The sequence below is a fragment of the Camelus bactrianus genome, chromosome 33 (assembly GCF_048773025.1).
Source record: "Camelus bactrianus isolate YW-2024 breed Bactrian camel chromosome 33, ASM4877302v1, whole genome shotgun sequence".
In the NCBI taxonomy this organism is placed as follows: Eukaryota; Metazoa; Chordata; class Mammalia; order Artiodactyla; family Camelidae; genus Camelus; species Camelus bactrianus.
Genome location: NC_133571.1, coordinates 21,695,260 through 21,721,991, shown reverse-complemented (window position 1 = coordinate 21,721,991; position 26,732 = coordinate 21,695,260). Strand labels below are relative to the sequence as shown.

Sequence of the window (26,732 nt, the reverse complement as noted above, 5' to 3'; positions counted from 1 at the left end):
AACGTTACTTAAACCCGAGGTCATGGCAGCAGGGTGTTCAAAGGCTTCTCTTCTTAGTTCCTTACGTGCAGGTGAAGAGACTTTTTGTACAACTTCCCAGGTGTTACAGTTGCTAAATGGATGATCATTTTAGCTTATGTTTCTTTTGGTCTTATTTGCCTGTAGGCTAGAAGGGACCTTGAAAAATAGCCTAGCCTGTGCCTTCCTGTAAAAATACATTTAAACGTTTGGACCATGTGACAGCTTTAGACGGACTCTGAGGCTAAATAGGCTTCATGAAAGTTCTGCTTATGGAAACTTATAAAACTGGTGGCTCCATGCATACTGTTTCAGAAGGATGAGTAAACATACGTAAATACAGACCAGAAAGGCAGAAAGCTACGCGTACCTTTCGTCCATCATGCTACATGATTCCCCAATCTTGCATTCCACTCTCTTGCTCAGTGACTGTCTTTTCTGCTTTGGCCACTTGGATTTTTCACTAAGTCCAGAGAAATGCTTCCTAGATTTAATTTTTCTGAAGGAAGAAACTAGAGCCCACATGTCCAGTGAGGTGTGTGGGTGCAGACTCAGCGCGGCCGTGCTCGTACTTGTGTGGAATGAGCTGGGTGACTGGTTTTGGTACAAGATTCCTTGTGTCCAAGTGAGAGCCCTGTGCAGGTGGCTGTTGGAGGTCAGTCATAGCTGAGCTATTTTTTTTTTCCTCTCACATATTCTAAAAAGCAGGGCTATGTATTTTTTTCATCTTTTCTATCCAGATTGGTAATGACCAACTGAAGGGAAGCCTTCCAACCCCATTGGTAATGTAACTATTTTTCTCTCCTCTAATGCTGCCTGCTCAGTTGGAGCTGCAGGTACGTTTGTTTCCTGTGTTTCACTCACATAACAGAATGTTATTTAAGTGTTTTCCTGACCTGCTGTTCTTTGCAACCTGTACTTACTAAGTCCTGGTAGAAACGACAATTTGGTTGCTACAGTCAATGCAAATTAGTTAATGCATAGTGATCATTTATTTTCCAACAGTCAGTGAGTAAACTCTGCTCATGCACAGAATGAGGGGCAGGACTAAGTGATGTCCAAGGTCCCTTCTGGCTCCGAAACAGCTGAGTGACCTCTGCAGTGGCACTGAGCTCTAGCCGTACGTTCAGCGCTGCGCCTGGTACACGATAGAGTTTTCACCTGTGTCCTGTCCTCCGGGATCTTACCATCTAATTAGGGCGACGATGTTCGGGTAAGGTGGGTCCCAGTGAAGTGCTCAATTTAAAGGGATAGCCTGTAGCTGCTCCAATAAGTTGGAAGAGTAAAATGCCAAAGAAAGAGGAAGTCAGGGACTAGTTCACAGATGAAGTGAGACTTCAGCTGGTCCTTGAAAGAGAGGCAGGAGGAAGGGAGACTGTCTGAGAGGAAGGCCGCCACAGCACAGAGGGCCGAGACACGGGACTGTGCTTGGTGCGGTCATGGGACGGGGCACACGTGAGCATGACCCCAGCACGGGCGCCGACTGGAGGACAGTGGAGAGCGAGATACACTGTGCAGGGTACGCCAAGAAAGGTTTTGAAAACAAAACAGTCCACAGAAAAGTTCAAAAGGAAAAAAGGCCAACAAACGGACATGATTGATTTCCTTTTAGTGTCAGGGTTCAAATAATATGAAGATTGGTCAGTAATTTAGGTGCCTTGAGCTATTAATGTCAAACTTGTGAAACATTTTGTGGTTTTTGTCTGCAGAGAATCTGTTGTGTCAGAATTCACTTCAGTTTGAGCCGAGCCCCTTGCCGCAGGTGTTAGCAGCTCCACCACTTGAGCAGCTTCAGGGTAGCGCGTGTGCCATCTAGGGCCAAGTGGCTGGCCGAGTGCAGCCCCGGGGCCTGTCTGTGCTGCTTCCTCCCTTCCTCGTGGTTTCTGCTAGAAAATGTGTACCGACTGCTGCTCTGAACCGCAGAAGATACTGGAGCGCAGAGGTGGCCCGCAGGCAGGTCGGGGGTGGGGACAGTTTCAGCGGGCCCACCGCCTTGTCCCGAGAGGGTTACGTGAGGACCACGAGGTCAGAGAAACACCATCTAGCTTTTGATACCCAGTGTTCGGGGCTCCGAGGAAATCAAAGAGAGATAAGAGCACGGTTTGTCTGTAGAGCTGGGAAAGTGGAGCCCGGTGGCTGCTGGGTTCAGATCAAGTGTCTGAGGACACTCACCCCAATCAGAGCTGACAGAAGACTTATTAGCATCATGGAGCAAAACAAAACCGAGTTCTAGGTTTGCCACCCGAGGGGAAGCAGGTCCCAGATCAGTGTGAGCGTTGTGTCTGCCCGTGGAAACGTCACTGAACTTGGGTAAAGGAAATGGTGTTTACACCCCCAAGAACTCTCAGTCCTGAGTCTCGGAGCCTTGTGGTAGCGTTTGTCCATTTGCAAATATTTGTAGCCAGGATAGTGAGAGCTTTTATGTAAAATGAGTATCTGTCTGGATAGAGTGAAAAGATCAGGGGACTGCCAAGCAGTATGATGAAGTGAAAGAAAGCTCTGCGGCTGATCTGAAAAAAGTTCCGTTCTGTACGATCTCTTCCGATGCTACAGAAAAGATCTTGAACTAATTCTTTTTGATTTTCATATGAAATGCATTTCATTAATTTGCAAACTTTTATTGACCATTTCCTCTGAGCTAATTAAGCTTGTTTTTTTGAGCTATTTTTTAAGAGATCTAGATACAAAAGAGAAGAAAATATGTTGCAACCTCAGTCAACTTGGAAAGACAACAGAATTGTTAAATTTATCTACTCAGAATGAATGAGTAGGTAAAAGATCTTCCCCAGCCCTATTAGAGAAGCCGCAAGAAAGATGTTTTCTGTTATACAGAAACTATGTTTAGAATTTTCACTAAATCAAAAATAATTATTTTTGCTTTTCCTCTGAAATGATTGTTTCATATTAAATTTAGTTCAGAAATTGCTGCTCGTAAGTAATTTGAAATTAAGGGTTTAAGCATTGTTCGTTGTGCTTTTTTCATTGCACAAATAATGCACTAAGATCTGCATTAGTCCTTTAATTGCTATTCTCTTGCAGTTCCCTAAGCAGACCCACTCACAGATGGGATTTTTTTTTTCCCCTCATAGCTTTCTAGAGCTTTCCCCCGGGTGTTTTGAGGAATTTATGAATGCATCTTCATTATAGTAGAGCTGAAATACTGATTATGATTCTCTGTGTGAAAGATGATTCTGTTGATTTGCTCTCAGTGGAGCATGAGTTGCCTTCCCAGCAGTAGTGATGAATTTGCGCTGAGTATCCATACGCTGTCACTTGAGTTCCCTGTAACAATTGCATGAATTTACAAGGTGGCTGATCACCATCAGAAGTGCAATCTGTGACTGAAAAAAAAAAAAAAAAAGAAAGAGAGCAAAATTGATGGGTTTAGTCAGGAAACAAAGAGAGAAGCTTAACCGTGTCAGCATGGCATTCTAACCAATGGAACTAACTGCCTTCGCTGAGAACCTGTCCTCTGCTTTCCTGAGTAGGGAGTGATCAGTGCTCCTATTCCACCGACAACGTGTGCTTTTATACCTTGTCTCAGCCGCAAACATGTTCGCGTAAATCCGTATCCTTTGTTCTCTTTCAGTTCTTTTTCACAGATTGAGACACAACTCATATACCATAGAATTCACCCTTTCACAGTGGTTTTTAGAATACTCCCAAAGTGTTACAACCATTACCTGTACCTAATTCCAGAACATTCTCATCACCCTCCAACGAAGCCGCACATCCACTGCCTCCTTACCCCAGCCCCTGGCAAGTGCTACGCTTCAGTTCTTTCTGTTATCTTTATTTTTGCTAAATGTTTTAATCAAGCTTCAAGTCCCTCTTCCTGAGGACTTCGGCAAGTAACATTTGGCTGACTCACTCCAACCTCATCATGCATACATGATTTATCCCAAGTCATTTCTTCCCAATCTTTGATTTTTATCCTATATTTCACTCTGGGATTTGTTTTATTATATAAGTCCTCTGTTGGGAATACTTTATTGAACATTACCTAGATCCTTTCAAAAGAAAATACACATACATAGACATAAAGCGAAACACAAACGTTTGTCTTTTCCAGATGAGCTTCTTTGGGGATGGCTTCATTTTTAATGTCTTCACCAGAAAAATCTTCTTTCAACTGTGTGTCCTGAAGTTCAATGTCTATGGAAAGTCTGTGATGGCAGAGAGCACCCTCTTTCCCTGTCGATGCGTGAGCTGCCTGCACACTCGGTTTACTCACTAAGTAGTCTCATTTGTGTGTGTCTTTCAGAATGCAGCTCTCCAGCACCTGTTTATCCGGAAGTCCTTCCGGCCTTTTAAATGTTTGCAGTGTGGGAAGGCCTTCCGCGAAAAGGACAAACTGGACCAGCACTTGCGCTTCCACGGGCGGGAAGGGAACTGCCCGTTGACCTGTGACCTCTGTAACAAGGGCTTCATCAGCAGCGCGTCGCTGGAGAGCCACATGAAGCTGCACTCGGACCAGAAGACTTACTCTTGCATTTTTTGCCCAGAATCCTTTGACCGCCTTGATTTGTTGAAAGATCACGTGGCCGTTCACATCAGTGATGGCTACTTCACCTGCCCCACTTGCAAGAAACGGTTCCCAGATTTTATCCAGGTGAGTGTCTCCTACTCAGGTGCCTGTATACTTTCTTTCTTTTTTTTTTTTTTTTGGTGGAAGAAATTTCGATTTTTGGAAAATTAAGACTGCCTATCTGCATTTTCATCCCTTCTTTGAAGCGACTTTATAATTGAGAATGATATGTCTTCACTCAAACTACTTATGATAAACAAAAGTTATTATGATTAACTGTCCAGATAAGACATTAGCATTTAAACATTTAAGTTGTATTACAGGTGATAAACACCCAGATCTGGTTATAATTTTTAAAGAAGTCTTTCTTAATCCTTGCCACTACCCACTACTCACAAAATATATAGAGCCTAGAGAAGACATCCTCCCATCTCCTGGCCTGGAAACATTGTCTCCTGCTGCTGCGGTTTGCTGTCTTGTGCTACTAAGGTGATGCATTTTAAAGGGAGAGACAGAAAGCTGGTGTATGATACACTTTTGTATTAAGCACTGACCTCTTCCCCTGTATTATATTCTACAGCAAAATGAATGAGGATAAATTCTAGAATGTTCATGATTTCATTTGGATTTCAAGTGATATTATTATATGCTAGTGAATGAATAATGAAATCTAAATATCTAGTAAAAATATTCTCTTTTTTAATTACCAAAGGAAAAGGAGACGAGGGTTTAATCGTAGTTCTGCTAGTGTTGGGAGCCTTGGTGATTTTTCTCACTTCACACATACAATTAGAAAAGTTGCTTTAAGGCAGAACTTAACGGCAAAAGAGACTCCAAAGATGATGAAGGAAAATGTCTTACAGGAAGGGTTGGATGTGACTCACTGCTTAGCGCCCATCTCTTCTTCACTGGATGTTTATGGCTAAGAGAGTTCAGAGGCTATATCCCTTTGTTTAAGTTATCTGAAACAGGAGATAAATCCCAATTAAAGGGAAATGACGCTGGTGTTGTATTGTTCTCATAAGTGGGTAATGTATTTTATATTGTCTAATTCAAGTCTTTAATTCTTCAGAACCTGATTTTATAGAGTGATGTAAAAGGACCAGTTACTTCAGGGGGCTAAATTGCTTCTATACATGTTAGAGGCAGGAAAAAGTGAGAAAGGATTTTTTTTTTTTGTCTTCCGATAGATAATTTTTACCACGATTCATTTAAATCCAAAGGAACTGTTGCTTTTAATCTTAAAAAAAAAGAAGAGAGAGAAATGAGTTCCATGTGATCAGGGCCTGGGCCAGGCAAGCACGTTCTCCCTCCTCTTCAAGGCCGGCGGGGTCGGGGTTTCTAAGGCTTTGTGGTCCCTCGCCTGTTTCTCCGAGACGTGAGGGGGTGGTGTTGCCCTGGCCCCTGATGGGTCCGCAGGCCAGGTGAGCGGGGTGCACGGCCGTGCGTCTGGCGCCCTCTAGCGTCCAGGGGCTGCCCTCCGTCTGTTGGTGGTGCCCGCGCCCTGACGCCGCTCCTTCACTGCCAGGTAAAGAAACACGTGCGAAGCTTCCACTCAGAGAAGATCTACCAGTGCACCGAGTGCGACAAGGCTTTCTGCCGTCCCGACAAGCTGCGGCTGCACATGCTTCGGCACTCGGACCGCAAGGATTTCCTGTGTTCCACGTGCGGGAAGCAGTTCAAGGTACGTAACCAGCAAGCAGGCCGGGTGCTCTGGGGCCCCTGGAGTTGTCGCTCTGAGGGTGAACACCTGCTCAGGTCACCTGTTACCTGCACTCCAAGAGTCGACTGGACTTGAAGTTTGTGCCTCATGGTTGATTTAGTTATGATAATAAAATTAAGGGGAAAGCTCACTTTAATTTCCCAAAATAATGACTTCACATCCCCAGAGTAGTAATGCATCTCCTACAAGAGTCCAAGTGTATAATGAATAGAACTACATCGCTATCGAGGAATTCCTAAGAGGACGGTACGTTTACCTACCAGATCAAGAGATTTTTATTGAGCACTTATTAAATACAAGAGCCTGATAAATGGAGCCCTGGGGCGTCAGGACTGTCATTCAACAGTGGAATGTTGAGAGGGGTTAGACTACTCTGGGGAATGTTAATGACTTCCAGGATTAAGATAACAAGTAATAAGTATCAGTAACATGCCTGGAATTTAGAAGGAAGCAAAGGAAAAACCCACGGGAGACTCGGGAATCAGAGTTAAACAAATAAATGTGAGAATGGTAAAATTCACTTCACTGGGAAACCAGGTGATCCTGCAGAGATGTCACCAAGAGACACTCCAGAACGTGAGGGCAGGTCAGGCTGTCACAGAAACTGGCAAAGAGGCAGAAGTGGGTTCGGGGGGAGAACTAATTTTAAAAGGATGCATTTGTATAGAATGTGGAGACCTTAAAAGAAATAGAAAGTAATTGTCAAGGCTTCAGTTTTGCAGTGTGTGCGTTGTGGAATATAATCTCCATCTCCATGACTTGCAGTACATAGTAGCATGATTTAGATCTCCGTAGAGAACTCCAGTGTGAAAAGTATAAATGGAGCTACTTTTTTTTTTTCCTGTTTCTTAATTAAAAGCAGCAACAATAGCAGTGTGTCGGAAAGCATCCCTGTCTTGTGATGCTGGCTGGCCTTTTATCCTGTTCATTCAGCACTTTTTGATGGTCTGTTCTGTGCCAGATATCATTTTAGCTACAAGGCACATAAAAAATCTTTCTGCTTTCGTTTTCTCCTCTACATTCTCCCAATATATTAGACAGGATTCAATCAGGGAAGCAAACCCACCAGGAGTATTGTGGAATGAGGGATTTCTCACAGGAAATGTAGGATTTCTTACAGAAACTTAGTGACAGGAGAAGATGGAGAAGGGTCTGAGAGGACAAGTTGGAGGATCAGAGAAAGGTCTCCCATGTGAAGCCCTGGTCAGGGTGGACAAACGGGACTGACCCAGGGTCTGGGAACGCAGGCACCTCCCTGTGTAGGGGGCCCTTGATGGCGAGCTGCTGTGTCGCCGCATGTGGTGGTGGACGTGGAGCTGGCCAAGGGCTGGCCGTCGGGAAGAGGGCAAGCAAGGGTGGAGGGGTGTCCTGCGCCTCTGCATCTGACCCACCTCCCGGCTGAGTCCAAGCTGGGACCACGCTGGGAAGGAGACCCGTGTCAGGGTGGTTCCCTGAGCCAAGTGGACAAGGTACCAAATCACCGCAAACCTTCAGTCCATTTTCAGACGATAACCACAGTGATTCTTCCAGAGAACAAACCTGGTGTCGTGTCCTTCGTGAAAGACCTTCCAACAGCCCTTCGCAAAGATGGGCTCCACAGTGCTTATCTCTGAAAGACATGGCAAGAGCCGGCATGAGTAAAGCTGCGGTGCCCTCCGCTTTGTGCTCGGGCTGCCCTGTACCGTCCTGAGCGCCCTGTGCCCGGCCTGCCGTCTGTCCTGGGCGCATTTGCTCTCCTTTCCACCCCCTGTTGAAATGAACTTTCATGCCCTTTTGTCATCCTACCTGGCTGATGTCACTTTGTGTGGGGCATTTCTTGTCCACCCCCCTCCAACTCACACTGGATTAAGTGCTGCTCCTGTGGTTCCCACCTGGCCTGTTACCCGTGATCCCATCACAGCGCTGGTCCTGCTGCATCGTAGCTGTCCTGCTAAGGGAGCCCCACATGGGCAGTGCATGTAAAGACACCCTGACGTTCAGGAGCTCACAGCTTTATGGGAAAGCGAGACCTGTGCATTAAAAAGTTATTGCTGTTGTCATAGAGAAAAGGAGAAAATGTCATGAAAGGATTACCTTTGATTTGGGGTGAAGGGGAGACTTCATGGGTAGGGCGATGCTTTTGAATGCACCACAGGCTGGGGCAGTTAGCCCGCTAGACACAGGGCCAGGATGAGGGCCGAGGGAGGGGCATCGAGACAGACAGAGAGGGTGAGAGGTGGGGTGGATGGAGGGTGGGCAAGAGGCCCGTGGCGAGACGAGGCCACAGAAGCAGGTTTAGCCAGCTTCTCCCGCCGAGTGATTAGACTTCTGGTGCCGTGAACCCGTGGGCATCCTGGAGCGGCCTGACCGAGGCTCAGGCAGTGGGCGTGGGGAAGGGCCCGAATCCCAGACAGGCGCTGAGGGAGAGCTGTTGGGACCGTGTGTCTGGATGAAAGAGTGGAGGGTGGACCGCGAGGAACCGAGACTCGTAGGTGGGCAGGACTGCGGATGCAGGCACAGGCCTGCGGCAGGAGGGGAGAGGGGAGGCGAATTTGGTTTTGGAGCTGGCAGGGTTGAAGGGCCTTCTGGAGAGCTGGCGTTCAGCAGACTGCATGCGTAGCACAGTGCAGGATTAGTATTAGGCTTTGGGATTCAAGTAGTGATTCATTTAAAATAGATCCGTCTGTTTAAGGAGAATGGGGGGTGGTAAATCAGTGAAGACTGATGCGTAGGAAAAAGTGGAAATGGAGCGGAGGTCTGAGATGGCAGTGAGCTTTGTTGCTATATCTGGACTAAGGAGAAATGCTGTTATTTATCACGGTGTTTTATGTATTTTGTTTTTAATTGAAGTATAGTTGATTTACAATGTTGTTATTTTCTGTTATACAGCATAGTGATTCAGTTATACACATATATATTTTTTCACATTCTTTTCCATTATAGGTTATTACAAGATATTGAATATAGTTCCCTGTGCTATACAGTAGGACCTTGTTATTTTTCTAGTTTATATATAGTACTTTGTATCTGCTAATCCCAGCCTCCTAATTTATCCCTCCATCCCCGCTCCTTTTTGGTAACTAATTTTCTTTTCAGTATCTGTGAGTCTGTCTCTGTTTTGTAAATAAGTTCACTTGTGTCATATTTTAGATTCCACATGTAAGTGATATCATATGTTATTTGTCTTTCTCTGACTTACTTCACTCAATATGTTAATATCTGGGTCCACCCATGTTGCTGCAAATGGCATTAATTTGTTCTTTTCTATGACTGAGCAGTATTCCATTGTATGAATATACCATAACTTGTTTATCCAGTCATCTGTTGATGGACATTTAGGTTGGTTCCACGTCTTGGCTATTGTAAAAAAAAAATATGGAATGCTTCACAAATGTGCATGTCATCTTTTTGCAGGGGCCTGGCTAATCTTCTCTGTATCATTCCAATTTTAGTATGTGTGCTGCTGAAGTGAGCATAGGGCGATGTTTTTAATCCAAATTTTATTGCAGGTGAGGAACTGTGAAGTTCCAGGGATGAGGGTGGGTGGGACAGGAAGAAAAGCAGTTGGGTCACATCCACTGTAGCAGAAGAGAGAGGAGGTGGGGAGCTGAGCATTGCCCCTCTGAACTTAGCATGGTTCTCAATGCCTGGTGGGTGTTCAGGAAATGTTGTTAAATAAATGTGTTGAACAGTGAAGTGGTTACAGGAAAGTCCCCATACCAAAATGTGGAAAGAACTGGTCTGGTGGAAAGGTTCAAAATCTTTATATGACCAGTAACAGTTTAATGATATGTCCAAGAGCAGAGCCTCACTGGATGAGGGAGCTGGCATTTTTGGAATTTGTTTTTATTCGTGATGGGCTCTGCCTCGTTTTTCTCCCTGTGGAGTCACATCTACGTGCACCATAGATTAGATCATCAGACTGAGAGCTGTGACCCAGACCGTGTACCCTACCCAAAGCCGGCAGTGTGACAGCTTGCCTGAACATCTAAATCCGTATGATGAGAGAGACTTCCTTGAATTCATTTGGGGTTTAGAGGAATGTCATGATGTGTGTTAAAATGTGTGGGGACTGAGTATACACACAGCTCTGTAAATCCAGTCTTACCTGCCATTCATTATCAACTTGTCTTGCGGTTCTTAATACCAGACTTACCCCTTGTGCCCTGAAATCTCTTCTATATAAATGCAAAGTCTTCTCAGAAATCAGTGCGTAGCCTTCAAACCGAAAGGTCCTTTTAAACCAAGGCCCGCGGGGACGCGCTCATCTGCTAGCGCACAGGGCAATTCCCGGCCACTGTGGCTGCGTCCTTGTGTTCAGCCCTCCAGCAGCTCCCATGCCTCCTGGTGGGTTGTGTTATTATTCACTTGTATGGGTTTTTTTAACCCCTTCAATTAAAAATGTTTCTACCCCCACCTCCCCACCCCTCTGCCTTCTCAAAAACTCCAAATAGCGAAAAGACAAACTACGGGAGCACATGCAAAGGATGCACAACCCGGAGAGGGAGGCCAAGAAAGCCGACCGCATCAGCCGCTCCAAGACGTTCAAGCCTCGCATCACCTCCACCGACTACGACAGCTTCACGTTCAAGTGCCGTCTGTGCATGATGGGCTTCCGGAGACGCGGCATGCTGGTCAGTGCCCCGCGCCCCCAGGCCCGCCGCCTCTGCCGGGCCGTGGTTCAGCACAACACTGGCCCCCACACCTGCCACTGGGCTTCACCGCTGGCCGGGCGGCTCCCCGCGTGGGGCTCCTCTCTGTCCCAGTCTCCCCTTGTCCCCCTTTGCCCCAGTTCATTTCCAGTGGCCTCTTGGAAGAGGTCTTTTGTGATCACTTTTCAGTCCTCGTTCTGCTTTGCTTCACCCTTCCCAGTCTCTGCTCTGTGCTTTCTTCCCCTGTCTTTGTCTGTGTTCCTGACATACTTTCTGGTGGGAACTCTGCCCCTCAGCCCCCCCACACCAATGGTTCCCGTCAGTGCCTCTCTTTTCCAGACACCACACAGCAAGAGAAGGGAACTTTCCATCCAGGCAGGGCATGTGAACCAAGTTAGCGGGGACACCAGGACAGCCAGCCAGTCCTCTGCTCGCAATCTGTTCTGACTTGATGACAGTTTCTGCAGAATATGTTTCTGCCAGGAGCTAAAGGCACAGAGCGTTGCTTATAATTCAGAACCTCACTTTGTGTCATTCACTGTCCTCAGTAAGGCGAGTTTGCATCAGGAGAATTCACAAAAGAAATTCCTCCTGGTGTAATTACCCTTGTCCCACCAGCACTTCCTTCAGTCCAAGACTGTTGGTGACTCCACAGTGGCCGGCTCACCTGCAGCAATCTGCTGAATTACCGTTAACTCCTGTCAACACTCTGGTGTCATATGCACTTGGTCGTTCTGGTTCTGGCCAAACCCCTTATGTTTTGGGGCGTTGCTTAAGGAATTTCAGCTTCCAGCCGCGAGTACCACGGGTATCTGTTCACCTTCAGCTTGTAATGGGGTCTCTTTTTCTCATTTGCCTTTTTTCCCTTTAGGTAAATCACTTATCAAAGAGGCACCCGGACATGAAGATAGAGGAGGTGCCAGAACTGACTCTGCCCATCATAAAGCCCAACCGGGACTATTTTTGTCAGTACTGTGATAAGGTAAACGGAACCGCCCGCCCGAGGACACCTGCCTCTGTGCGAGCCCTGCCCGGGGCCACCTTGTTTTCTGCGGGTATAAACATCCTAGGATCTCGTGGTTTCTCTTAGCAGATGGTCCCCGGTCTCTCAGAGTTTTCCATCCAGACAAGAAAGGGCTGAAGTGTCGCCTCACTCGAAGCCAAAAGTTTCTATCCTAAGAATTAGTTGACTCTGTTTTCCTTGTGGTTCCTTCTCTCTGTGAGTTTTGCTGTAAAAGAAGAGGCTTATTGCCAAGAGCTTAGTATATGAATTTTTTTCAAGTTCCTTGGCTCTAAAGTGAGAGTGTTTATCATCCGACTTCTAAACTACACAGTAGATTTTGGGCTTCTGGAAGAGTGAGGAGGACGTGAAGACATTTTGAGGTGAAATACTCTATTGGTGCTGTTCCATTCTTGATTATTGTTCAGTCACAGAAAAGACAGGACTAGAACGTCCATTTATTGTTTCATTGTAAGATTGTTTCCTTATATGATGGCAACTATATAAGGTATAAGCTGTGTTTAAGTAGCGTCAACCTAAAAGTAAGAAACATTTTCTTAAGGACAGATTCACCACTATTGGTACTAGTTGCTGTTAGACTTGCTGTTTTGGAAGAGTCTTTGGCACCTCGTGGCCAGCTGCATACATCATACGAGAGCTTCACAGGAAGGCTAAAGGGTGAACTGGCCTGAGAAGCAGTTCTTTCTGTGACTATATATATATCCACCTCTTAAACTCTGGGGTAAAGGGTATTTTTTACTATTCCTGTCTTACATACATAAGTTCAAGGAAGACGCCTTGCCTGTTTGTATCATGTTCTTACTTCATTCTAATTTGTGTCATATCCTTCAGTGTATCTGTTAACACATTTTATTTTGGGCTACATACATACTTTTTCTCATTTCCTTGTAATGAAAGTGTTAGTTTGCTTTAGGCAAGAAAGTGGAACTCTGTTTCATGGCAAAGCTTTTGAATTTGCAGGTTTATAAAAGTGCCAGCAAGCGAAAAGCCCACATTCTGAAGAACCACCCTGGGGCTGAGCTCCCGCCAAGCATTCGAAAGCTTCGCCCTGCGGGCCCTGGAGAACCAGACCCCATGCTGAGCACTCACACCCAGCTCACAGGCACCATAGCCACCCCGCCCGTCTGCTGCCCTCACTGCTCCAAACAGTACAGCAGCAAGGTATGCGGAAGGCTTCAGACCACGTCGGAAGCAAGGGCATCGTTGACGGGAACATTGCGTAAGAGGAGACAGCTTTTCGTCCAAATGCAGTGATGGCTGCTTCTGAATTGATGGGGGCCTCAAGGAGCTGTTCCCTGAGAACAGGGACCAGAGCACAGAGTGGGAAGGGAACACGGCGGACTCTCCCCGGCAGTAGGGCCATCTGAGAGCGTCAGCATTCGATGGGTTTCCTTGTCCCTTGGCCCCTGGCGGTGCTCCTATTTGAACATTCTCTGCTCCTGGTGTATGAGCTCAGGCTTACGGCAGGGACCACATAGGAACCTCAATGATGGTTTTTGAAAAGGGTCATTTTTGCTGGGGTGCTTGCCATTGAGTGCTGCAGGTATTGGTGGGCTCGGGGGATGCTGCGAGGTCACGTGACTCTTCACTTTGATTTCAGCCTCTTCTTTTTCCCCTTTCATACCATTGTCTCACTTCAGGAAGGGCAGGCAGAGCCAGGGTCGCTTGGATTTTTTTTAAGGCATAACACGAAAGACTTTAGGACCATTGGTGGGTTTGCATTTGAGAAAGACTGAAAAACAACTAATTCTAGTCCTTCTTCTTGGTTTTTGCCACAATTCTTCAGACCAAAATGGTACAGCACATTCGAAAGAAGCATCCAGAGTACGCCCAGCTCCCTAACACCATCCACACCCCGCTGACCACGGCTGTGATCAGCGCGGCTCCAGCCGTCTTAACCACGGACAGTGCTACTGGAGAGACAGTGGTGGTAAGTGTGTGACCCGTGACAGCGTCTCCTCCGCAGTCCTGCCCATCACAGCCTCCACGCCAAGGCTGTGCCTGCTTTGTTATTTCATGGGCTGCAAATGGAGCCCACCCGCCTTCAGTTTTCTACACGAGGCACTACGCTTACCATTGGGTCTCCTTGTCGGTGCTTCCCAAAGCTCTCCGTAAAAGGAGCAGCAGGAAGTTTCAGTGCTGCGTGTTCACCGCAAGGTTGTTGGAAGCTCCGGGGTAGCTCCCTGGGGCCGACACAGACAGGTATATATGGGTCTAGAGGTAATCTTCCAACATCTTCTTTTTTTTCAAACGTGATCAGATTTCCTTTTTTTTTCTTTTGTGTATATATATTTTTATTGAAGTATAGTCAGTTTACAATGTTGTGTCAGTTGCTGGTGTACAGCACCATGCTTCAGTCACACATGAACGTACATCTATTCCTTTTCATATTCTTTTTCACCATAAGTTACTACAAGATATTGACTAAGTTCCCTGTGCTGTACAGTATGAACTTGTCTTAACTTTGGATTTTTTTCTGTCTGAGCTCAGGGCTGATTTGTGGTCCCATGACCCACCAGTGAGATAGACCAAATTTTTGTAGGATTTGAGAGCACTGGAGTAGCCACCAGCAGCAGTCTTACCAACTGATGTGCTTTTGGTGATTTCCCTAGACAACAGACCTGCTCACCCAGGCCATGACAGAGCTGTCCCAGACCTTGACGACTGATTACCGGACACCGCAAGGGGACTACCAGCGAATTCAGTACATTCCGGTGTCGCAGTCCGCGTCGGGCCTGCAGCAGCCTCAGCATATCCAGCTGCAAGTGGTGCAGGTGGCCCCGGTACTGTCCTGCGGGTCTTTCCCTCTACCTGCGTGAATGGCGTGTTGCCACCAGCCGGTACGGGGTCCCTAGCTGGGGTCAACTAAAGCACCCAATTTTCAGAGCTGGACCCGAACCCTACCTCATGTGCACGTAAGCTTGGAGTCTAAGGCATTTGCAAAGCCCCAGCTGTCGAGGGCTCTGGACTCGGCAGTGTAAGAGATTTCTGTCAACAGAACCCAGAAATTTTAGGCCCCAGCGTGTCCCGTCACCCTGCACTGTGGCAGGACAGTGCCAAGCCTCCCCCGAGTCTCTGCCCCGGGCACCCAGGTTGGCTGCTTGGTGAAGAGCCTGTTTGATCAGCCTCTACCCAGGCATCTAGTGACGTCCATCAGTGGGCGGTTATAAGGAATAATCGTGAATTTTGAGTATCAGTGAGTACCTTAAGAGCAAAGAAGTAGAGCTGTTCCTTCTACCAAGTAATTAGTAGCTCATTCTTACTGATTCAGGAGCTAAAAGAAAAAAATCCTCCCAGGGCTATTGTTTCACTTAATTATGCTGAGGAAGTGCACTCAGGGCACAAAGGAACAAACTTTTTCCTTTGAAATGAATTGGTCTCTGAAAATTTAAACCTGACATGAAAGCAGGAAGCTGACAGCTGCCACTGTCATTGATCATTCTTCATCTTGTGTTTTTGTTTGTTTTTAACGGGAGGGTTCTTGATTTCGGGCTTTGGAGGAATCTGAATCCCTGGAGTTGCCTGTAAAATGTGACATATGTGTACATTCTTTTGGAAAAAGCATCTGTACTTTAGCCAGATTTTCAAAGATGTCTGTCCGCATAAAAGGTTAGGAAGGTTCTGTTCTTGTGGTTAATATTGACAAGCTGAATTCTCTTCTTCTATCTCTTTTAACTAATAAAGTAAATGCCATTAAATTCAATTGAAATTTAAGGGGAAAAGATTTTTAATTCTCAAGAAATTCTCAAGCTCTCACTAGGAGCTATGTTCTCTCTGTCGCCTTCTCTTCCAGAATTAAATAGCACTGCTGTCTTACAGTTAATAAGCATCGTTTTGAAAACTGTCTCTCACACATCTGCCAGCTTGGCTTAGGTGTGGGCCCTTTGGGATCTGCCATCCCGTCTGTTCTTCTGTTGGGATCTTGTTTTAGCTGAACCTTCTCTCTGGAAGGCTGAGGAAGGCCGTGGAAGGCCGACCCGTCACCTTGATCTGTGCACATCTGGTTTTCTCCTCCCTGCAGGCCACTTCCCCTCACCAGTCTCAGCAGTCCACGGTGGACGTCGGCCAGCTCCATGACCCTCAGACCTACACGCAGCACGCCATCCAGGTGCAGCACATCCACGTCACGGAGCCGCCTGCCCCGGCTGCACCCACGTCCCAGGTACGCTGCTCTGGGGACTAGTTCCAAGCGTTACTGTGGCCTCAGGGACCCTGAAGACGTAATAAGAGCGAGGAGACGTTATCCTCAGCCCTCGTTGTCTCCTTGACTATTGAAATGACATCATTATTTCTGGACCTTTAAAGAGTCTTACTTTGCCTCCAATTTTTTTGTTGGTGTCAGGGACACACTTCCATTAAGTGCCGAGCTTCTCCGGTCCAGATGGAGCCCTGAGCTCTGATCGCCCGGAGACAGCACTGGCCTTGGCTTCCTGTTCTCAGTGGCTGCATGAGAGCCTGCCCCTGCTGGGTTGTTTCTAAAATAACTTTGGGACACTGTGTCTGTGGAGTAGTGCTGTGCTCGTGTGGGTAGAGTCTAGCACTGAGATAGCACGGCTGCGTCCATTAAAAAAAACATTGATTAAAGTCTTACTCTCTGCACGAAGCCTTTCAAGGTCTGGCTTTCAAGGAGCTCAGAATCTAGCAGGGGCATAACACATGGATACGAGTAAACAGGACATACTCTGAACTATGAAGGATGCCTGTGGACCCAGCCCTGGCATTCCCAGGTTCCAGGGCAAGAGCACACAGGAAGGCCTGCACGCCATAACCCTGAGTAGTAACAAGTTTCAAGTCAAGCTCACGCACCATAAAGTAAATCGGTTCTATCTTCCTCCTTGACCGAGGTACTTTCATAATGATAACACTGAGAAATATACGTAAAGTGACGATTGAAACTAAATAACATGGACAGCATCAGTTCAAAATTAAATAAATTTTTCTGCCGAAAGTGCATTCGGACGGCCCTGGCAGCTGCCGGGCGCGGGTGGGGAACGTGGGAGAAAGGATTTTCCTCTCTTTCGCTGGCTCCATTGCTGTGCAAATCCAGAGGAGAAAAATGCTCTCTCTCTGCCTTCCTATTCATTGGGGTAGTGGGGATGGAGGGGTAGGGGGCTCTGCTGCTTGCTGTCTGATTGCTCTCCCCTTCCAACCCCCCACCCTCTAGTGTACGGTTCAGTGGCTGTGAGGTTTCTGGTGACTTCTCCCAGCCCAGGACAGGCAGCCTCTATCCACGAAGGGCCGCAAGCTTCCCACAGCCACTGGCATCATACTTCTAAGTTTCTCAAAGGAACCTGAGGCTGGAGGGCCAGGAGAGACGGCGCAGCATTCCTTGTCAGAATGAGGTGGCCCAGGGACAGCCTTCCCCACGCCTGCGTCCCCTTCTCCTCACCCAGTCTCCACCCTGCACCTCACAGGGCCTTGTGTACCACGTAGACCCCTGACCTATGTGCCTCAGCTCCACCAGCACCCCTGCAAGGGGCGATTCCATGGCCACCCCCTTGGTCCCAGGTCCCCGATTACCATTAGAAGAGCCCACATCCAGGTGACAAGCCCCCTGCAGGAGGACAGGCCCAGGGAAGAGGCTTGTGCAGGTCCCAGAAGTGGGTGTAGGGCCGTCTCCAAGTCCACGTGGCCTCACGGGAGGAGGGGCATAGCTGGAGAAGGGCTGGCTGAGATCCCGGTGGGGGCGCCCTTGCCCGGGTCTGAGGACGATGCGGATGTGAAGTTAGGCTACAGAGTCCAGATGAAGGGAAGATACTTAGCAGGGGATCAAGGACATGTCTGTAGAAGTGGCGTTTGAAGTAGTTCTTGAAGGAGGGGTAGGATTTTATCATGGTGGTTGGGGAAGGCACCATGATCTGAATGTGCTCTGTTGTGAGTAAAGACACAGGGGTGGGCAGTTGTGGTGTAGTTATAAACGCTGTTAGGGAGTGACAGGAAATGGGGTTTGGAAGCAAAGCTGGGAAGGCGGCTTGGAGCTGGAGTGTGGGGGGCTTGAATGGCAGACAGTGGGGCGAGGGCTTTGTCCTGGAGGCGGGGTGGGCCCCTCCGCTGGGGGCTGGCGTGTGTACCCGGGTTCACCCCAACTCCCTGGGGGAGTCTCCAGAGCACGCCAGTGGAAATTCTGACTTCTGGGCTGCCCTTCAAGTTGTGTTCGATTAGCTTCATGACACAGGCAAGTTATTGGGCTTCTCCGTGTTTTTCAGCCCGAGTCATGAAGATAATTATACTTCCATTCATTTACTTTTCTAACAAACTTACTGAAATTAAGCTTTGGATACTCTCGTAGATCACCCTTTGAAAACTCATTAGGGTTTCACAGTTATGATTGCTTTTCATTAATTCTGTTCTTATTTAAAACGTTACTCTCTAAGCAGCGGCACCTCCAGTGTCATATTCCATGCCCGCCCGATCTGTTTTCTTGGGTTACTCAAGAGTTCACCAGGCCCCACTCCTGCTCTTTCTAGGTGGCGGGGCAGCCGCTGAGCCCCTCCCCGCAGCCGTCTCAGCAGGGGCTCAGCCCCGCACACATCCCGGGCGGCTCCTCGGCGCAGGGCCAGCCCCAGGGCTCCACCGTCCAGCACACGTACCTCCCCAACACCTGGAATTCCTTCCGTGGCTACTGTAAGTGAGGGGGGTGCCCCAGGGCACGGGTGGGGAGTCTGCAGCCCCGGGGCGGAATTCCATCAGCTTTATGATCAACGTTCCGGATGAAAGGGTCATTGGTCATTTTCTACACTCTGTAGAGCATGTACTTGAAATGAGTTTCACCACAAAATTCAAGGCGGCGTCTGGTCTCGGGGCCGCCCCGATGGGACGTTTTCTGGAGACATCGGGAATATTGCTGGAGGCAGGTGGTTTAAATAGTAGAATAGGTGGAGGTAGGTATGTTAGTGGTAATGATTCACCTGTTCCACCCGTATCTATCGATGCCTGTACGTCCACCCCTGTGCTAGATGCTGCAAATACAGAAGGTTAACACTGACGTTCGTGTAACACCACACAATAAGGTTAGCCAGCTTTCCTTAAGCTCTTACTATGTGCCAGGGATGATTCTAAACCACATCTATCTCACATCCAGTATTCACAGCAACCTCCCACGTAAGTACAGTTGTCACTTGCACTTCACACAGTAATTTGTCCAAGGAACAGAGCTAGTGAAGGGAGGACTGGAACCCAGGCAACCTGGCTCCAGAGTTCACACTGTAAACCAGCTGCCCCTCCTAATGAGGGTGTTTTGGGCTCAAAGAGACCATCATCTCAGAGATAGATGAATGAGTAGTTGATTTCAAACCCTGAGGTTAGTGCTACCGGGAGCAGTTTAGGCTGGCTGCCAAAAGTCAGACCAGGCGAATCTTGGTGGGGACAACCGCCTTGGGCACGAGCTGGAAAATAGGAGACCTTCATCACTGATGATGTGGGAGGAGCAGGAGTGGCAGCTTGGCAGTAGGGACAAGGAGGAATGGGCTGTGTTGATCTTTCTCCCACCACGGATGTCTTCTTTGGGGCCCCTCTCTGTTGTGATCGGTCTTCGGCTGTGTTAGGTGGCTTTAGCACGGAGATAGGCTCAAACGCTACCGTTTCGTTATTTTCACAATCTATTCTCTTAAATTCGGGTGGCCACAATGACAGCTGAGTCTCCTTCCTGTCAAGGAAGGTCCCCCACTCCTGAGAAGCCCTGGTGGAGTCCTGGTAAGCAGACTGACATTTATACTCAGTTTAATTCCTGTGAGAGGAGTGGAATGATGCCGACAGCCATGGGAAAACTAGTAAGAACCAGCATTCTCACCTGATGACAAGATCTGAAGCTGAAGTTTTTTGTTAGGGAAAAAGTTTAAAATGCACATAAATAGAAGTGTCATGAACGCCCTGCACCCATCATCCAGCTTCAGCGGTTTTCAGCTCGTGGCCAGTCCTGGCTGACGTCGACCTGCTGCCATTCTTTCCCACGGAGCTGTGCTTTTTCTTTCTTTCTTTTTTTTTTAAACAAAACACAACTCTAGTGCTGGTATCACACCTCAAAATAAATGACAGTACTTCTTTACTACCATCAAATATCCAGTGTTCCAGTGTTCATATTTCCATGATTGTCTTGTAAATGTTTTTTTAATAGTCAGTTTTTCAAATTGGGTTCCAAATAACGGCCATACATTGTAATTACATCTTTTGAGTTTCTTTTAATATATGTGCTTTCTCTCTCTCTCTCTCTCTTTCTCTCAAGTTCCAATTTATGTGTTAAAGAAACTGGGTCATTTGTCCAGTAGAGGTCCCCACATTCTGGATTTTGTTGTTGACATCCCTGTATTGTCATTTGAGATGCTGTTCCTCTGTCCCTTGTGTTTCCTGTAGGCTGGCAATGAGACCAGAGGCTTGATCAGATTCAGACTCAGTCCTCTCCCCCCGAGACACTCCACAGCTGGCGGTGTGTGCCTCCACCAGGAGACACCTAATGTTTGCCTGGCCCCCTTTCCCTTTGCTCCACTGTTTCACTAGGGATCACAGAGCTGTCGTATTCTGAGTCTTTCGTTCTTTATTCACTTATTGCTAGAAAACCTCTGTAAAAAACAGTTTTATCGGGGAAGGGTATAGCTCAAGTGGTAGAGTGCATGCCCAGCACACAAGAGGTCCTGGTTTCAATCCCCAGTACCTCCTCCAAGCAGAAATAAATGAATAAACCTAATTACCTCCCCCTCATAAAACAAAACAAAAAGAACCATTTTATCTTATCAGGTTACTCTGAGGTACGGTCTGTACAGGAACGCTGGGATAGATGCTTTAAGTACTCAGCTCATCTCCTTTATTTACCAGTTTTCAAAACAGTGGGTTGTTTGCTAGTGTTACCCGGGGTGACCAATGACGGGTGTGTGTGTGTCTCAATATCGCTGGGTACGCATGGACCTCTACACACCTGACGTGGTTCAAACCATTGCAGCCGCCATCCTGGTTGATGCTCAGGTCACCCCATCTTTGTCTAATGGGAACATCTTCACATTGGCCCCTGTATCTTCTCCACATGACCCTGCAGCTTTTTATAATGTCTTACATGCTGGTATGACACCATATTCCAGGCTCACCTGACACATTTTCTGCCCCAGGTCTGGAATCAGTCATTTCCCCAAGAAGCTCTAGTTCCTTTTAGTAGAGAATATTATTTAGAGACTGTCAGCTGGGTGCTAGGGTGAACTCTGTTGTTAATCATCTTTAATAATGCAGTAGTGAGATAAAATTCATGTTAGACTAACTAGTGATTGCTAGGCAGTAGTGGATACATTGTGCCACTATTCAAATGTGAATATAAAAGATAAAAATATTGAGCTAACAGGTAAGTCTTTGTAACTTATCCCAAGGTTTTAAAATTTCGGATATTTGTCTTTGTGGATATTCCAAAGCCACGTTTGGAGGAGATGCATTGATTGTTTCTGACTTTGGTAACTCTCTACTAACCTCGTATGATCAAATCTCAGTCAGAGGTGCTTTCACTGTATCAAGGAATTAAATCCACATAAGACGCTAAGAGCAAGCAGACCCATGGAAATGACTCAATGGGGAATGTGGTCACTGGTTAGGTATCTGTTTCCACAACTTGTAGTAAAATCTAAGACCCCTGAACTGTGGCTGTTTCCTGTTTTTCAGCATCTGAGATTCAGATGATGACACTTCCCCCAGGTCAGTTTGTGATCACAGACAGTGGCGTGGCAACTCCTGTCACCACCGGCCAAGTGAAGGCGGTTACTCCGGTAAGCTGCCCTGCTTGCAGGGTTTCCCTGTTCACCGCACTGCACCACCCTCGCCTTCCCCTGCCTTCTTCTCCCAGGCTTTTCCTGAGTCAGAAGTGCCTCCTCTGTATTCCTGTTAGACCTTGTGGTGCTACATTATAGCACAGTTTATTTTAATTATTGGTTCACTGCCTGTCTTTTCCCAGTGGGCAATGAATGCCTTGAAAGCTAGGTCTTGGTCTTGTTCTCTTTACCCTCAGTGCCTTGCACAGGAGGCTGGGCTACAGCAAATGCTCAATAAAGATCTACTTTGTTAATAACTGTAATGAACCTCCATAGACGTGTAGCTACGTATCGGTAACTGGCCACCTTTTCATGTGCTTCTTGGAAAGTAGATGAGTCTTGATGACTACTGGTCCTCAACTGAGTTGCGGGAGAATAAGATAATGACTCTATTATGAAACTCTTTTATGTTATTTTAAACAGTCCACCCACCCCAGGGTGAAAAACATAGCCATAAATTATCTTGTTATGTTTAGGTTAGGCAGGTCAGTGTCTGCTACCTCTTGTTTTTATCTTCACTCTGCCTCTAAGTTGTTAGAAGACAGAGTCTGTAAATTTAAATTAAGAAAAATACTCTTTAGTGGCTAGGGATACTGAGATGTTCCCAGAGGAAGACTATTTCCCAAGAGGCCTCAAAGAGTAGCAGGGCAGTCTAGTGGCCTGTTTTTTTGTTTTGTTTTTTTTTTCAAAGCGTACTGAGTGCTTACCAATTTTTCAGCGCACATTAACTAGACTTGATTCACATTAAGTAGATTTAATTAACTAGACTTAATTCACATTAATTAGGCTTAAGAGAGACGTATACATCCAGAGTAACACTGTTGTCAGTGAAAACAACAACTAATGTAAAATGAGTAGTCTCATTGGCATGATCAGTGAGATTTTCACTCTCTGTGGGACTCACTGACTGTTTACCCTTTTCTGGCCGGGAACCCATTATATAGCCGAGGATGTTCCCTCCTCCCTGCCGCGGCACACATACATACAAATTTAATGTACAGTTTTGTTCATGGCTTCTCTGAAGGCCACCTCTGGACCACCTAGGCATCCATGGACTCCAGGTAGAGAACCAGCCCCCTCCTGCTAAAGACTCACACGGGAAGTGAAACCCTGATCAGAGAGTTGCTTGATGAGCACAGACTCAGAACATCCAGCCTGAGATAAACCAAATGGGTGTCTGGCTGTGGCTTTCTCTCTGGACAGCACTAGGCAAGGCTACTGCCTTAGTTTTCCTCCGTGACTTCTTTGTTTCTCAGCCTATGCCGCTAGCCAGCCCTCCTTCTGATGGACACATTCTCTCTTTGAAGATGCCGACAGAGAGACAGAGCTGGCTGTAGGTCCATGGAGGCATTTTCATGATCAGAGGGAAAATTAAGACAATGTATGTTTTCATAAAATTGACTTTATTCAACGCAAATGGCTTTATTCTAAGATTGTGTCTTACTATGCTTTTGAGTGTTGAAATGTCTCACTTGACAGTAGCGTTTAAAAAATGATTCTACTTGGGGAAAATAAAATTTGGGAATACGGATTATTTAATTTTGCTGACCTTTGAAATTCTGAAGTCTGAGAACCTTTGATCTTGACTTGGGGGCCTTTCTGCCTCTTCAAGGAGACTTGAAATATCTCTTCTTTGATCCACTTTGTATTAAACATTCATTGAAAGATAGTGACCTTATTTTATGAATTTCTAAATTCTTAGGGACAGCACAATAACACATTTCCTTTGCCAGGTAGGTTACCATCATGATGTAAATTTCTGTACCTGAAGTTCCTCACTGTATCACTTGGTAGGACTACTAGGATGCTGTCTTAAATTACCTTGATGGCTTGTGTTTATGACTGACCCATCCTTTCTGAAGGACGTGGGTGAAGCATCTCCCATAGGTACTTATTTTGGTTCCCCTTGTAACATTTCTTTGCATATTCCTTCTTCCTCCTCCCCGTCCCCGACCCTGACCTTTAGGCCTTAGATTTCTAAAGATCTTTTTCTTCCCCCTGCTCTAGGGTCATTACGTGTTATCAGAAAGTCAACCAGAATTGGAGGAGAAGCAAGCTACTGCTCTCTCCGGGGGGGTCCAGGTTCAGCCAGCTGCGCACAGTGACTTGGACCCCCAGACCACCAGCCAGCAGCCCACACAGTACATCATTACAACCACCACCAATGGGAATGGGAGCAGCGAAGTGCACATCTCTAAACCTTAACTTCCATCCTTGAGCCAGAATCAAGCAGTCACATCATGTCTTTTCTCATTCATCAGTTTGGAAGCTTCTGACACTTAGAACTCCTTTTTCAGATTTATCATTCACTCAAGAGTTTGGAAATCACGGTTTTGATGCTCATACATACCCTGGGGCTTGTTTTATCAAGGTCACCTTTACCAAACTGACTCTCCAAAGCCTAGCAGTTTCTGCCACGGAATGGAGATCTTTCAGGGGAAAGTAGATTTCAAGACGGAGAAACTTTGCCTTGCTCTTGAGTTGGTTTTTCAACACATGGATAAGCCTTACTTTTCCTTTGTGGAAATATTAAGTGGTGTATCGTGTTTGTGCCAAAGGTGGAGAAGGGATGTGCCAAGTCCATGGCCACTGGACTTCTTGATTCCAAGCCACGGCTCCAAAGGAGAAGGGGCATCTTATGGGCGTGTGCTAGGTCAGGACTGCTTCATCTTGTTTGCATTTCAGTCATTTAACAGAGGGAGTCTATTGAATATGAAAATTAAAATGATGAAACAAAGGTTTGGCAGTGACGGTCTGAAGGACAAGCTGTCATCTCAATTTTTCTTACTGCTGATGTTTTTTTAAACTTGCCTTTTTTAGAAAGCGGTTGTTGGGCTGTTGGTGGTGCTTTCCACAGACGCTGGCCCTCAGCAGGTTAGGCTGGAACCTTGTGTTCTGCTCAGTCTCCTGTTATGACTCCATGACTGTGGACTCCCTGTACGAGAAAAGGTCGCTTGATGTCAGCAGATTTTAAACTTCCACGTGCAAGCTTGGCCTCCCACCCGCTGGTTGTGCTTGTATGGAGAAGACAGTGGAGATAACGGTACCAAGAAAAATTACTAAAACAATTGTACTGAGAGACTAAGAAGCACTGAGACCATGTCCTGCCCGTTCTGCAGGACCCACTTACCCGTCATTGGTGAAGGGTGAATTTCCGCTCTTACCAGCTATATAGTCAACCCTCGCTTGTGCATTCAGTGTATTTTAGTACTTCTAATGCTGTCTTAAAATGAACATTCTTTAAGGTTGGGTAGAAAGGTGGTCCTCATTTTTTTTTTTAACACTTTTAACTTTAAAACATATTGCTACTCATCTGGGCCTTTTGGTAAGATGAGCAACTTCACATCTAAGGGGAAAATAAAAATGTGGGGACCATTTATAATATGTTAAGGTAACTATAAGGGATCTGGAAGAAATCCAGTCTTAACATTGCACAGTCAGTTGGGAGAGGGAGAAAAATCTGCCTCAATGATGGTTTTTCTCATTTGTATTCCTGTTTGGGAGTCCTGTTAGGTCTGAATTCAGTGGGGGAAGATATTCCCCTTCTTTTTACTGTACATTCCAGTGGTACACACAAAACTTTGCAGAAATCAGTATGTATTTTAACACCTCTTTGTGACATACTAATACATTTTTAGAATAATTATGGCATGATAGAATTTATCACTCCAGAACGGAAAGACCTACCTACCTTCAGTTTCAAATGAAGTTAACTGATTTATTTTATTTACATTTCTGGGTAAAAACTGGTTCTGTAAATTAAGAAGTATAGTAACTTCTTTGTGGTGAAGACACCTTTCTGAAAAGCAAACAATTCTATTGAAGTAACTTTACTAATGTGTAGATTTTGCACTTTATTTTTGGGACCTTGTTCATTTAGTTATCCCTGAAAACTCAGGCACTAAGAGAACTTGAGAGTTACTTGGTAATTGTGTAGAAAATGAAAATGCACTCTATATCTTTGGTAACAAAGACTTAATGCTGACGTTTTCAATAGAAAATATTGACTCTGTGTCACAATATAGAGATTTTGAGTCCCAAAGTCCTACAATGCATTGATTATAAATATCCTAGTGTCCAGTCTAGAAAGACTTGCTAGGTGAAGAATATTAGACTTTCCCAAAGGTCCAGTTTAGTTTTTATAACTTAAATCTGGCCCTGTTGGGTCTTTTTAAATTTGAACCAGCAAGGTACCTCCCTCCCCTCAGGAATAACTTATTGATTAACATTGAAAACTATCACTGAATGGAATGTTCATTTTATGCCAGTTATTTCAAGTTTTAAAATACACAGAAGACAAAAAAATATTGTGGAAGGACATCTGTTTCTTTCCCCTCTAAGTTCTTTTTTTCTCCCTTTTTGTTTTTTGTCCTTATGTGGAGTAAGTAAAGATGCTAATTAAAACTAACTGGTATGTTGTCAACCAGAGATGCAGGTGTGGCAGTCAAGCCAAACAACATTGCTTTAAGATCAGGTATTCTGCACATCTATTCTAAGGTAACAGATTCTCGAAAGGACTTGGATTTGAAGAGATGGAAGATTATAAGCCATCTAAAGACCCAATTTGGAAAAAAATGTGTGTAGCCAACGTCTATGTTGTGGCCTCTCCTAAAACACATTGGCACTGTAGACTTAAATCAGCGTGGTGTGAAAATTTTGGAGGTTACATATAGATTTTACATTTTTATTGTTTGATTTGTGCCCACATAAATAGACATTTCATCATGTAAAATTCTGGAAAAACCTATTGTTTTGATCTTCTTGAATTGTTTTCTGACTTGGAATTATCCTTTCAAAAAACTTAAGATACGTAGGGCTAAAAAGCACTTCATGAGAAGCTAAAGCTGACCCACAGGTTGAAAATGTTGACCCTATCCTGTTATTTAAATGTGAACATTTATTGTACATTCAGTGAGTTATAGTGTTAATAGTCTTGTGCTACTCAGCAGGTGTAAAAATTAATAAATATTTTTTTTAATAAACACATTCCTTGTTTGTATGTGTACAAGGTACAAGAGGTACTGAAATCATT

At 45.8% G+C, this 26,732-nt stretch overlaps 1 protein-coding gene and 1 non-coding gene across 6 annotated transcripts in view; one reads left to right on the top strand and one right to left on the bottom strand.

The window, feature by feature from the left end:
* PRDM10 (PR/SET domain 10) overlaps positions 1 to 26,684 on the top strand; it is a 74,348-nt gene extending 47,664 nt beyond the window's left edge. For 3 of the 5 annotated variants that reach the window (XM_045518733.2, XM_010957866.3, XM_074357176.1), the window contains exons 13-23: positions 4,283 to 4,630; positions 6,075 to 6,230; positions 10,703 to 10,882; positions 11,772 to 11,882; positions 12,882 to 13,082; positions 13,708 to 13,851; positions 14,534 to 14,704; positions 15,943 to 16,083; positions 18,389 to 18,545; positions 21,555 to 21,658; positions 23,708 to 26,684. In XM_045518733.2, coding sequence (XP_045374689.2) covers positions 4,283 to 4,630; positions 6,075 to 6,230; positions 10,703 to 10,882; positions 11,772 to 11,882; positions 12,882 to 13,082; positions 13,708 to 13,851; positions 14,534 to 14,704; positions 15,943 to 16,083; positions 18,389 to 18,545; positions 21,555 to 21,658; positions 23,708 to 23,905 — 1,911 coding nt within the window. In that variant the 3' untranslated portion in view covers positions 23,906 to 26,684. Of the gene's footprint in view, positions 1 to 4,282; positions 4,631 to 6,074; positions 6,231 to 10,702; positions 10,883 to 11,771; positions 11,883 to 12,881; positions 13,083 to 13,707; positions 13,852 to 14,533; positions 14,837 to 15,942; positions 16,084 to 18,388; positions 18,546 to 21,554; positions 21,659 to 23,707 lie in introns of those variants that run through there. The other 2 variants (XR_006725830.2, XM_074357177.1) reach the window with 2 other exon arrangements.
* Positions 9,618 to 9,724, bottom strand: LOC123617671 (U6 spliceosomal RNA). Its single transcript, XR_006725842.1, has one exon. It is a non-coding gene; the product is annotated as a U6 spliceosomal RNA (small nuclear RNA).
* Positions 26,685 to 26,732: the final 48 nt, after the last annotated feature.